Genomic DNA, 13,945 nt, shown 5'->3' with positions numbered 1-13,945 from the left:
CCAAGGGCTTCACACACCAGCCTGCACCTCCCTCTTGTACACACCTCATGGTTAGCACTGATGGTGAAGGAAACACTTGACTGACAACACTTCTAGTCTCTCCCTTTCAGCACTCTCCAACATTTGATCACGAGCCCTGCAGCCCTGCTAGCACCCACTGCTTTCACAAGCCTTCACATTATTTGCTCTACTGTATTTGTCCCCCCACCTCCAGTTTTGACTAGCTCTAGCAGTGGGAGTCCCACCTTCCAAGGGAAAGAATCCACTACAAGCAAGATTTTTCTTTCTTTTAACCTGGTCTAATATACAGTTATGGTAAGTCTTATCTTTTAGTTTCTAGTGGGCAGAAACATATCTGGGTCCTTCACTGACTATGAAAACAGTTACTTGGGCAAACAGTGGGCTTAGAGCTTCACAAGAGCAGCTGGTGTTAGCGCTGGAAGAGAAGGAGCTGCACCCCATGGGGAGCCCAGCTCTCAGGGAAGGCAATTACTCCCCACCACACCAAAGGAAAGAGCAATGGGACAGACATTAAATGCCTTTGCTGCACCTCTGCAGGCAACTCCAACCCTTCCTGCTCCATCAGTTCTGGGAACCCTCCACTACTCCACCCTAAGGCAAGCACTACCTAGGCAGAAAAACTGTGGCCTTCACTCCCACAGGGGTTCAGCATCCCTCTTGATCCTCCTCCTTGTCCTCGAGGACCACTCATGAATCACAGCTCCCACTATGTTCCATTAAATCAAGATAATGAGTTGAAGGAAACTGACCTTTGCAAACTCCCACTACCACAGTGAAAAATGGCTCAATACCATTAAGTACCATTAAGGAAGCTGGTGCCAGTCCCAGGTCTCAATTAACTACCTGCAAGTCATTAGTTCTGCCCTGCTCCACGCAAGGGGACATGAGTGGACTTGAGATGGGCTGTGTGTCACTAATGGCATCACCATCACAGCACAGGAGAGCACTTGGGCAAGCTGGCAGCAACTCTGCAGGATGACCACTGCCTCTGCAAGCCCAACCATGCTGAAGATAAAGAAATTCCTGCCTCATGGTCCTGATATGAAGTGCTCCTCATTAGCTGGTCCTCTGCCTGTTGGCAGCACATAGGCAGCTGTGCCCCTGGTATTATTACTGCTCCCTACAGGCACCAGCCACCGATTTTATGGAAATCCCACCACTGTATGGAGAAAGTGTCAGACAGATTGGGAGTTAAAAGCAAAACTTGAGACTGCATTAAAAGCCAGTGAGCATCCCTGGTGAGCACCTCTGCACTGCAAGGGAACATTCCCTCTGCCTTGTTGGGAGATGGCCATGGAGTCTGTGGGAGAAAAAGGATCTTGAACCACTGAGGTTGTGCACTGGCCAGACCAGCCACATGAGCAGGCAGAAAGTTTGCTCCTTGGAGAGCACCATGATTCCCAGGGCCACAGACACCAGAGGAGCAGGAGAATGCTGTACCTGGCACCTATCCACAAGCATCAGGCTGCCCAGACTCTCCCAGATCAAAGAAGGCTTGAAGAACCATGGACCACCAGGACCATTACATTAAAACCTACAAGAATCTAGGCTATACATATGCTATAGATAGAGATATATTTATAAGGATATAAACCCTATAGGAATTTACAACATAGATTAGGATGCTGCTCTAAGCACAAAGCAAAAGCATCCAGCATCCTGGCTGTTACATTGCCCAGTGTTTGTTTCATGCCTGAGATCTGGAAATCTGTTTGTCCTTACTTTTAATGGGAGCAGCAATCTGTGCGTTCTTGCGCTTCTCCGGAGGTGGGGGGGTTACAGGAGCAGCACGCCGGGCCTGTGGTGGGATCTATAAGGAAACATTTCAGAGCAATCAAAGGAGGTTGACAATAAAGACATTCTCTGTTATGAAACCTTCCTTCACGTGTGCGTGTGTACATTTGTCCTTACATCTCTCTCATCATTCAGGGAAGTTTTCTCAGGAGGACAAATATTAATAGGCAGCTTCCTAGAAGAACAAAGCAGGACTCAAGCTGGCTTCATCCCCTCCCTGTGACAGGCAAAGCAGCCCTTGTTTAATTGCTGTGTTCAGCGACACACGGCACATACATCGTGTAGACCTGTCAAGCATTTACTCCTCCTTTATTCCAAATGCAATCCCACACACTCCCTGTGTCTCCACATTACTCTCAATAGCTCCACAGAGGCTGCAAACAGAGTGCATATTTACACACTCTTCTGGAGAGCTCCATTACATCAGCTACAAATACCCCTGCAGAAAGACAAAGCCAAGGACTGGAGACATGTAAATGCCTTTTCCATGCTTTCAGAGCTACTTCTGTTCATGCAGGGAGAAAACAGGGCTAGACCCTCTGTGCAATACTACACTACCTACAGCAAGACCTGCTGGGAAAAGCTTTTGCCAGGGAGTTGCATTAATTCTCTCCATCTGGGGTTTCTCCTGTAAGTCTCTTCTTCTAGGAATGCCAAGCCAGCAGCGCACAAGATCCAGATTCCTACACTCATCTTTTCCTGTCAGATCTAAACACCACGATCAGCGATATCACTTTCACCCAGAATTACTCTGCTGAGATGCAGCCTCAGGGTTAAACTCTGATCAGTAGGACGTCACTGAACACAGCAGCCATGACAGGTGGGAGCACACTGCATCAATACTCCAGTCCTCACAGCCCAACAGCTCAGGGCCAAGAGACTCAGTTTGGGACCTCTTAGGACTTGTGTGATTCAGAGCCTGCTGCCTGAAACACGCCTCTGTTTTTATGGGATATTGCAATCACTGTCTGCAGCAAAACCACCCAGGTCAGCACAGGAAGGGAAAGGAGGTGATGGCCTCAATGTCTCAGGTAACCCAGGCTGAAGCCCGTTGGAATCTGTAGCAAAATTTAGTCCGTTACAAGGGTGAATTTTCAAGGTTTGTTTAGCTCTGGATGAGAAGTTTTTCTGTGCCTTGTCATTACTGAACAGGCCTGTAACTCCACACAGGGCACAGAGCTCTGCCACCCCACAGAGAAAATCTGAAACAGGTTCCTGAAGTGTCTCTATCTTACATAGCTCAGTACAAGGAGAATGAAAAATGTACTTTTTCCCCCTAGATTCAGGAAGGACAGAAACCTCCTCTGAAATGGGAGCGAAAACAAGACACTTCAGGAGCCACCTCAAATGTTCAAGACTCGATGCCAAAAGCTGACAATACAGGTGAGGTGCTCACAGTCCATGACTGGACCCTATCAGACAAGTGAAGATGCAGCAGTTTGCACAAAGACTTTTTAAAAAGCATCTCTCAGTCCCTTTCTCCCACCCAACACCAAATACATCCAATCTTTTACTATGACACCGAAGTCGCTTCTTTATGAGCGCCTTCAGCTGGTGGATTAGCACGAGACACTGCTGCAGACTCCCAGCCTGAGCACTCTGCTCTTGTCAATCCACCCCACATTGTTCTCTGGGTGCAATGCTATATGATACTTGCATACAGCTTCAAAAATGATCCGTGTCAGTCCAAAAAGAGACTGCACAGCTGAGAGAGGCCAAGCAGATCAGGAGGGGTCTCTGCATCGCATGGTTGGCAGGCTGGTCCCAAATCCAGAAGGCTCAGCTGTGCTAAAAGCAGAGCCCTCTCTGCAGAGGGATGGAGCTGACAGCACGAGTCAGAGCTGCTTGACATGGCACGGGATTTAACAGACAGGCAGGCTCGGAGCTTAGAGTAGACGCATAACATTATTTGGAGATAGCTAGGGTTGGGTCATTCTGGAGTGCTTCCATGGCTTCACTAGCTCTTCCAAATTTACCACGCAAGTTTAACACAGTTATTACAGACTAATGCTTAAATTAATAGATGTACAGCTAACACTAGCTCAGCCCTGCCAGCCTCACTTAGACGGCCACGCACCACAGTCCAAGCGGCTGCGATGGGAACGTGAAGCATCACATGAATTTCCCCAATGCCTGCCCAGGCTGGGAGGTGCCACAGGGTCAGGAGTCATGAGGTGTAACTGATGGCCATCCCCAGCCTTCACCCCACATCCCAGCCACTGCCTGGGGCCAAGAGGAGGATGTACAACACCAACCCTCCCAAGGTAAGGGGAGAAAACATTCCCTGTGCAGCTGCTGTGTGGAAGGTGACCATGCAGGAGTCCCTGCAGTTCAGATCCCACCTGTTCAGAGGGGAGAAGATGAGGGACCTTAACAAAGGTCCAGAGGGAAGCAACTATACTTGTGTTGTATACTCCCTTTCCCCGAGCCTCTACAAGGGGGTCGTGAACTTCCCCAAATCTGCACATTTTACACATCTGCTTCCTCCCCCTTTCCGTTTTGCAGAGACTGATAGCAGAGTCTTTGCTCCCTGCACTGCTCAAGACAAGAGCTGACTCAACCATACACTCCCATTCCTTTCCCAGCCAGGCAGGCAGAGAACACCACCACTCACTCCTTCAACTCCTGGGAACAATGCTATTACAGTAGGAACCTTTAAACAAAATAACAAAACAATAAACCAAATGAACACTCTCCCACCCACCACCTCCTCCAGGCACACTCTGCCAAGCCAGACACACTGGTCTGCAGCAAAGGTTTCTGAGATGAGCATCACAAACCCACTGAGCATGCACAAACACAGCAGACTGACTAAAATACTCTGAGAGCCCAGCCTCCTCCCTTGACAGCTGGTATGAAACTGCCCCAGCCTCCCACCTTATGCTAACTGTGGAGGAACTGAAGAGAGACTCAGCACCATTGCCATCACCAAGTACTTCAGCCAGTTCAGCCCTGGGAGCAAAGCCACTGAGCGGAAATTTGCACCTCAAATTTTGCTTAAGTTTTCAGATGCAAACACTGAACACACCTGAAAATCCCAAGCAGTGAAAAGCACATGCCAGACCTCTGCTTCTCCATAGTTACAAAGTTTGGATTGCAGTAGGTCTCCTCTTAGGCTGCTGCATAGCCAGTGGAAGAAAGCAATGCTGCTTCCTCCACTTTGTATATTCAAAGCACACAGGAAATCCGTTAGCTGAGCTGTTAAAATCTCAAGGAGCCCTTTCAGCAGAGGGCTAAGCTGGAAGCCCTTCGACTGCATCCTCAGTGCCACCCAGGCAGAAACAGTTCTTTGTCAGCCAAGGAATTTGTCTTCCTCCTTTTCTGACAAGCAACCAAACCACAGACAAATAAAGACAGGGAATCAGCATGGAGAATGGGATGTAAGGTGCTCCATTCACTCAGCCCATAATGTACAGGCTTGGGAATAGAGCTGGTTTGGCTGCCCAGGAACAAAAAAGATACCAAGGAGCAAAATGGGGTTTGTAAGGATTGATATGTTCTGCGTGAGCCAGAGCTACCTCTCATCTCCACGGACTCACAGTTCTGCAAGTGTAAAACAAGCCTCATCTGCTTGGAGTGACAGCTTATCAGTACCTTATAAACACACTGCCTCCAAACACTCAGCCCAGAGAGATGAAGAAAAACTACAATGTACATGTTCATCTGTAGGATAAAAAAAAATAACTCTGTGCTCATCCTTGCTTGGCGCCTTTAGCCCTAACATCCAGCTACACCTACACAGTGAAATCGGCCACATCCTTCATCCCCAGCAACCGCTACTTTGAAGCCTCGCTGGCGCCTCACAGTAACCTTGGAACTCTGTGTCACCAAGATAAAAAAAATCTGCTCTAAATCATATTTCCTGCAATTTACCTTTAATTCATCATGACTAGTAATGTTCAGACAAAGCGGGATCTTTGAGGTTTTGGGTTTTTTTTTGTTTTGGGTAGTATAAATAGGCAGCCACAGCAGATAAAATGCTTAAGGACCAATGATCTTGTTGTGCAGACATAATAAGGGGAAAATGAAGCAGAGCTCATTACTTGGAGGGAGTTCTGCTGCTCACGTCAAAACTGCTTTTCAAAGTATTCTCCAGGGAGCCTGCGATCCTTTTAAAAAGTTGCCAAGAGACAGTCACCCAATATAGAGTGGATCTTACATGTTACTATAAAACCATGGACCCTCAAGGATTCAAAAAAAGCATCACAAATGTAAACGGAACAGGGACCGTTCCAGATTTCTTACATAGAGACACCACCACTTTACACTGCTGTACTCGCAGGCAAGCAGCACAAACGCTTGAATTGTGACTGAAGCTGCAAAGGCATTTTATTAACAGGACAAGCGATGTCGCACCACCAAAGGAGGAGCCTAGAAAGTGTCCAGCCAACTGTTACCTGGTAGAGACCTTCATCCTCCTCCTCGAACTCGGTGTTTGGAAGACTGTGGTGTCGCTCGTACCCTGTCCGGCACACCCCGTTGGGCTGCCGTGCCACATCCAGATGGTGGTCGCTGGAGGACTGTGTCATAACCGTCCCCTGCGGGGTGGGAGAGTGGCTTTTGCGGGACACAGTCTCCTTCCGGTGATGGATCAGTTTTCTGAAACAGAATGATGACATCAGGAAGAGCAAAGCTCAAGGGAGCGACCACACTGCAACATTTAAATTGTATTTTTAACTGATTTATTGCATTTGGGTTATATATACCAGAATGGGCTACATTACTCTGAACACCAACTCCAGTTTCATTAACAACTAAGGAAGCACTTCTGGGGGAGGAAGGAAGAGGCTTTGCAAGAGCCCATAATTTATTCATCAGTTCGCTGGAGAAAAATGCCTCTTCCTCGGGGGAGAGTCACATATTGCATTGCAAGCTTCAGAAATTGCATGCACTTTAGAAACACTGTTCAACTGAGATTAAACCAGCATGCCTCAGCACAGAGTGTGAGGTGTCATAGAAAAACAAAAATCCTCCCACAAGCAATTATTTGAGAACATATTAAGGACCTTCTGCCACATGCCAACAACCTCTACAATTTCTGGCTGGTAGAGCAGAGAAAATGCAGCCAAAAAGGTTTTGGATTTCTCCTCCAAGCCTACAATGCAGCTGAGAGTTTCCTCTTCTTGGCACTCACAGGGAGAGAGGGGCAAGGCTAAAGTTCTGCTTAATGCTGGACACGGTTGTCAAGAGGAGCAGCAGCAGTTGCCAGCTGGGAAGCTCAGAGTGGAGCAGTCACTTTGCAGCACAGGGGCTCAAATCAATGATGTCCAGCCTGACCCCCAAGGATAGAATCACATAAGCATCACACACTGACCACCCTCCATCCACCAGCTCTCCCAGGTGCCCGTCGTACTTACTGGAGGACATCCCTCTGCTCCAGGTTGTATTTTCCCCCATTTTTCATGGCGGCATTGTGCACAGCCTCAATAGCACGGTCAATAGACTGGAGAACCACATCTTGCTCCAGCACCTGAGAAACAACATTCCACACATTATTGCGCCGCTTCAGCTGAGGTTCTGTTGCACCAGAGCTTACAGCAGGAGAGACCACAGTAAGGTTAACTCCCAGAGTTTACATTTGGAAAAGAATGTCACTGTTACAAGTACCAAATTTCCCTATAGGAACACCAGGGACAGAGTTTAAGGACCATTCAGTAGCCTTGGATATTCAAGCATGCCGCAGGGAGCTTTTGAAATCCCACTGCAAAGCCCAGTTTACTGCAAACTCAATTATTCCTGCTCTTACTGCCCTGCTATGGAGCAAATACACAGCTGTGAATGTGAAAGACAGAGCTGAAATCTGGTGGACTCCAGAGTCTGTTGACTCTGGATTTGGTTTTCTTGCTCAGTTTTTTCTTAATGGCTTTTATACTTGTTTTGTAACTAGAAGTGCCTTTTCCAAATCTCCACCCAAACTGTCACAGCAACATTTATTCCTTCTGCCAGCCACTTTAGTGCTCTTTACTGCAGTTTAAATAAACACCATCCTTGAAACAAGAAATACCAAAGACACCATTCCCTGGGCTCACACAGGAGGCTGGGAGAGCTGTAGCGAAGGGGAATGGGAAGATAAGGCAGGTTTCTACACTTTTGACACTCTTCAAGGCTTCGTTTATCAGCAGTTGACATGCCTTCAGGAGAAAAGACCTTTACAGGACTAAGGCAGAAGGCAAAGGACACGCTATGGAGTCTTTGCCCTGGATGCAGCAGACTCACAGGTCTCCCACAAGCTGCCACTGGTGCCTGCACTGTCCCTTCGGTCCTGCTGGTCCAGCTCCAGCCCACGCACAAGGGGAGGAGGGGAATGTTTGGGCGCCAGTGCTCACTGCAGCTGTTTGAACACTAAACCCCCCTTTATCTTCACATGCTTTGGCCCCCCTCCCTGCATCAGAGCAACTATTTATCCAGCCAAGGAACGGCTGGAATCTCATCAAGGATGCACCTTAATTGGCCTTAGGGGGCTGCAGAGCACAGAAGGCAAGCCCTCCCCGCCAGGGCCGAAAGTGCCTGCCTCCATAGCACTGGCATGCAGTTTTCTGATAACATGGTATGTATTATTTATATCCTGATTAATTGCTTAACCAAATGTGAATTAGCAGCTACCGCAGACTGTGGGGGAGAAAACACGGTATGGATGAGAGGCCTCCTTTGCAATACTCAGCTTTGAAAAATTTAGGAGGGTTTTTTCTCTTTTGTTGGTTTGTTTTCCCAAGAAAAAGAGATAGGAAAGAAAGCAACTGGGGAAAACTCAAAAAATAAAACCAAATTTGTTAAAGTATTGGGTCAAGGACAAAACCAACACTCAGAACTCAACTTTAGGATGAAGCCTCCAAGCAGCCCCATATGGCCTAGGGAGCATTTCACCACAACTACAGAACTAAGTAAGGAAACAGAGTAAAGTACATTTGAAAACATTCCAAGGAGGGTTGGAAGGAACGGCAAGTTATTTCAGGGAATTCATCTCGTTTTCTGAGAAGATAAGAGAAAATTACAGCAAGCTGCATGTTCTCTCTAGGAAGGGGGAGTGGGAGCAGTGCAGAAGCCTCCAGGGCTGCTGTCTGCAGGGGAATGCCAGTGCTGCTCCGAGCACTGCAGTCCCCCACTCTTTGCACAGCCCGCTCACCCTCCTGCAGTCCCACAGGAGCTCCCACCCCAAAATTCAACACAATTCCTCTTACAGCCTCCAAACACTGGCCCTGGTGCACTCCCTGTTCCCCTATTTGTAGTCCCTCCACATTCACCACCATCCTCTCCAAAACCAGCCCCACCATAAGTTGCAGCCCTTTGTGCTTCCTTCTCTCGCCCTCTCCATCCTGCCAGCCTTTCACGCACATGGGTTACAATCCTTTCTCAGTCTGATCATCCCAGGAAAGGCTGCAGTAAGAGCACTGAATCCTGCTGAACAGCTCAGCATCTCTGCCCTCCTCCGGAGGGCACATCAGCACCATCCACAGCCCACAGGAATCCACGCAGAATGGTTTGGGTTAGAAGGGACCTTAAAAATCATCTAGTTCCAACCCCCCATCATGAGTAGGAATGTCACCCACTAGACCAGGTTGCCCAGAGCTCCAGTTGCACCTGGCCTTGAACACTTCCAGGGATGGGGCATCTACAACTTCTCTGGGCAACCTGTTCCAGTGCCTCACAGCCCTCCAAGTAGAGAATTTTTCTCTAACATCCAATCTAAATATCTCATCTTCTAGTTTAAAACTGTTCCCTCCCTGTCCTATCACTACCTGCCTGTGTAAAGAGTCATTCTCATCTTTTCATAAGCTCCCTTTACTGGAAGCAATGAGGTCTCCCCAAAGCTTTCTCTCCCTGATCTCTCAGCCTGTCTTCATAGGAGAGGTGCTTCTATAGAGCTGCTCCTTGCTGTGCAATGCCATTTGTTATGGAGAGGGTGCTTCCTTTCTGATAAAACACGACATCTTCACACTAATGCAACAGTGTTGTGACAACTGGCTTTTAGCTGCTGTGCTCTTTCCTTTGTTTCTGCTCCCCAACCCTCCATTAACAGGGCCCTGTCAAAGGGCTAGAATAAAAAAGCAGCATTAACTTGCCACTTGCACTTTATGACATTGTTGATGCTGCTCATAAATCATCTCCTCCCTTTCTCAGCTGAGCTGGGGGGGGGCAGCAGGGTTGTCAGCACAAGGGCTGCCTTGCATTCTAGGTTTGTAGGACACCCAGCATTGGGGATCCCCTGAACTGCAGTCATAAACTTAAAAAATAGAAAACAGAATCCTGGATAGGTCACGTGGTTCAAAGGAATCCACACACTCCTCGGGTTAACCAAAATGACACTGCTTTGTTTGAGGAGGATGGATGAATACGCACGTTGCAGTTGAAAGGAGCACGGGTTGCATGGGAGCAGAAGTCAGGTTTGCCAAGGTCTCATCTATGATCTCCTCCTCCCTGGGACCCAGCAGGAGCTGGGTCCTCAGAAACCCCACACAGCCCTGCACTGCAATCCTGCCCCATCCCATGCTCTGGGATACAGAGATGAAACCCTGCTCATAGCAGACTAAGCTAAGGCTCCCATGGAAGCACAGGAATGCAAGAAAAGGGCATTGCTGCACAGTGTGCTGTCAAAGGAGACGTACAAAGCAAAGCCCAGGAATTCAGCGGGATTTACTGGAGCCGCACGGGTGGGGGCTGGCAGAGCCCCGAGCAACCACCGCAGCACACGAGCTGTTAACTGTGTCCTTCACCAGCTACCAGCTCACCAGGCACAGCCACACCAGCGGCTCTGGAAAGGCGGAGAAGGGGGCAGGGACAGGGCACTGATGGCAGGGGAAGGTACCGGCCCTTACGGGGTGAGCGCAGGGGTCTCCTCGGTCAGCATGGGGTGACGGCACCCGGGCTGCAGCCAAGAGGCACCAACAGGGCACCACCTTCTGCCCAACGTACCATGAAGATCGAGGGGTATTTGGTGAAGTATTGATCCACATTCCTACTGGCATCTCACTCCAGAAGGGAGTGGCTGCCACCCCTTCTATCAGATATTTCTGATTTAATCAAACGAAATGCTGCAGCAGAGAAACACTGGGCTCTATAAGCAGCCTCCCACAACCTGCCTGGCTGCAGCAAGGGACAGGGGAAGAGCAGAGCGGTGACCCTTGACGATCACAGGCCAGTCTGGCTAGGGGGCACTGGATCAGAGAACCAAGGGCACTGTCAGCACACCCTGCAGACGAGAAGCCCTGCAGGAACAAGTTACTGCTCAATTAGAGCCATGAATATCAGCCAGGAAACTGAATTTCTTCCTTCATAGCCCGGTGTAGGAGAATCACAGAGGCATCAATAAATCATTACTTCCTCGCTCCTTGCTAATAACACGAGCAAACAAAGGGTCTCCCCAGAGCCTGCTGCCCATTTCCTCCCCACCTGACAACGACAGAGCCAGACCTCAGCACTGCCCTGGGGTGCTCTGCACATCCCAGGGCAGGTGGAGAAGGATGCCTTCACCAGGGTCAAAGCCAGGCTTTTAAGAAGCATCATTACAGGATGTCTTGTGGGTATCTAAGCATGGTCAACACAGGGCATGGCCCTGCACAGGCAGGAATTCATCTACCCCCACAGCTCACACTGCTCCCATCCTCACTGCCCCAGCAGCCATCTCCCCAAAGAGAGCACACCCGCACAGGACGTGTGGCGCTGGATGATGAGAGACCTGAGCCTTTCAGAAGACAATACTGGTGTCCTTGCACAAGCAGTACAGCCTCCTCTTCTGCCCTCCCGGGGCTGTTGAAAATGTTGCCCCCTCCCTCTTCGTTTTCAGTCCTTCCACACGTACCACTGGCGTTGTTTAAATGCATTCACACAGAAGAACTTGCTCAACAGTCTAGAATAATCATACCTTTCAGAGAAGCATCTCCTAGACAAACAGGTTGACAGCTGCATCAGCTCAAACAGGCTGAGCCACTCTGCATGCATGAGGCTCCCACATTTATGAAAGTGGCCCATTAACGTATGGCAGCCTTTTCTTTGCCTCCACAGGGGGCTGATCCAAGAAAACATGGCTTTTTTCCCCCCCCCGCCTCCTCAGTTTTTAGTGATCAAGTGCATTTGCTCTTCTGGATGTGCAGGAATCGGTGCCCTCATGCTTGCACCTGCCTTTGCAGCCAGAAGGGTGCCCAGGCAGGGCTGCTGATCTTCATCCTCATCTCATTGCTCCAGCTCTCACAACACAACAACAAAGGACAGACAAAGTTTTGTCTCCAGTGACAGCTCAGTTTTCACGCAGCTGCACTGACATGGACCACTGGCGAAATTAGGATATTTATCCCGCTGGCGTACACAGGCACAGGCTGGTTCTTTGTTACTCAAATCAGAGAGGAACACCACCTCTTTAGGTCACATGCCCTTCACCCCCAGTCACCACCAGACTGTCTGCATGCTGTGTTCCTTCCAGATTTAAATGATCGCGGCACCAATTTACAAAAATCAAGTATCCTTTGTCTGCAGCAGAGTGATGTGCCAGATCCAAGCCACCCCTTCAGGACCAGAGCTCAAACAAATGGGCTGAGTTTTGGGTTTTTGCATTGCTGGGGGAAATTCAGCTCCTTTCTCTTCCCCTTTTTGCAGCCCCAATCAGAAATGCGCAGTCCCCGGGCTGTTGGCTAAGAGATATGCATTAACTTATTCTTGTCGGCACGAAGATATTGCGCCTCGCGGCACTTAAAAACACACGATAAGAACGCAAGTGAAAAACAATGGGCAACTGTCCTGGTTCCTGAGCAAATCAGATGAGAAAAGCTCCAAACAAACCTGCAGCGTCTCTGACTCGCTAGCGAGCAAACAAAGACATGGCTGAGCTCTTCTGACAAAGAGGCAGCCCAGGAGCAGATCAGGAATTCCTGCTGATGCGCTGTAGTGGGTTTCTAAAGGATCGGTGTTTTTCCACTGTGTGCTGACAGTAGCCGCTTGAGCAGACAGCCTGCACAAATGGGAAATGAAGAGAAAGGGTGGCTAGGGAAAGGGCTTAAGCTGTGCAAATCACGCTAAAGCAAAAGCCAGAGCTCCTGGCAGAAGAGATACATTAACTAGGGACAGTACAGGCACGAGAGGCATTTGGAATGAACAGAACCCTGAAGGCAGCAGAGAGATGCACAGCAATCAAACTTCGACTGATTTCTCTCCCAAGAGCAGGCAGCTTTGGAGTCAGGGAGAAGGGGGTAGAGACAGGCTGAGGGACAGCGGAACACATGAAACCCACCACTGCACGCTTGGACTTCCCAAGGTGGAAATGCTTCATCCCGGGTCTCTCCAGCCATGCTCAGACCCTGTTTACTGTCCACAATGACCAGAACTGGCCACTGATTCCTTCCCCTTGTAATTCTGTGCCCTTCAGTAAGCAGAACATGTCTTACGCCAAAACACTCTAAAAGGATAAAACAGAGACAGAAGTTTTTGAAATAAAGCAACCAACACATAATTACATATCTTGCTGTTCTCTGCTGCCTTAATTCTTACTGCTCTCAATGCTTCAGGGGACTTCCAGGCTCAGCCTATCCCAGGTGAACAGCCTCCAGACATCAGAGCTGCCCCTCTGTTTAGGTTTACCTGTTCAGCATCCTTTTGGCATGCAATTGTCAAGCCAAGTCAATACTGACATGATCAACATGGCATCTGTGTAGGGGAAACTTACATTTCTACTGATATATACTTATATATAAAGGATATATACACACACATATATATATATACAGGAGTTACCATCTACAATGAAAAAGAAAACTGTAGATAGCCTCTGCTTTGATGAAAGCTCAGGATTATGAATCAGGATATATCAAGGTGGAAGGAAAGACACTACAGGGAAGTGCTAGAAGTTATTCCAGGATTTTTGACATATTAGCACTTAAAGTTGTAAAAAAGGCCAACAGAAGGGGCTGTGCCAGTCTTTGCACAGTCTTCAGCTTGGCAGCCAAAGAAACTGCTACAGATGCCCTTTACTCACTGAGATTCAGCACAGCTCCAAGATCACATGCACACAATTAGCACAGGTCTATAAGAAAGCCCCTATATTAATTATGATCAAAAATACAACTAATTTCTAAGTTCCCAGAATGCTGGGAAGAGTGCAAGGTGCTAATCTCAGCCCATCTTTGTTTTGATTGAGTTGGCAAAA

At 48.5% G+C, this 13,945-nt stretch overlaps 1 protein-coding gene across 2 annotated transcripts in view; it reads right to left on the bottom strand.

The window, feature by feature from the left end:
* NCKIPSD (NCK interacting protein with SH3 domain) overlaps positions 1–13,945 on the bottom strand; it is a 51,266-nt gene that overhangs the window by 22,673 nt on the left and 14,648 nt on the right. Inside the window, exons 1-4 of one of the 2 annotated variants that reach the window (XM_027700580.1) lie at positions 12,586–12,605; positions 7,173–7,285; positions 6,213–6,414; positions 1,744–1,831 (exon numbers count right to left, since the gene is read on the bottom strand). In XM_027700580.1, coding sequence (XP_027556381.1) covers positions 1,744–1,831; positions 6,213–6,414; positions 7,173–7,219 — 337 coding nt within the window. In that variant the 5' untranslated portion in view covers positions 7,220–7,285; positions 12,586–12,605. Of the gene's footprint in view, positions 1–1,743; positions 1,832–6,212; positions 6,415–7,172; positions 7,286–12,585; positions 12,606–13,945 lie in introns of those variants that run through there. The other variant, XM_027700579.1, reaches the window with a different exon arrangement.

This window comes from Neopelma chrysocephalum, unplaced genomic scaffold (genome assembly GCF_003984885.1).
Source record: "Neopelma chrysocephalum unplaced genomic scaffold, ASM398488v2 Primary Assembly neopelma1_147, whole genome shotgun sequence".
Taxonomy (NCBI): Eukaryota; Metazoa; Chordata; class Aves; order Passeriformes; family Pipridae; genus Neopelma; species Neopelma chrysocephalum.
This window is presented reverse-complemented; position numbering and strand designations above follow the sequence as displayed.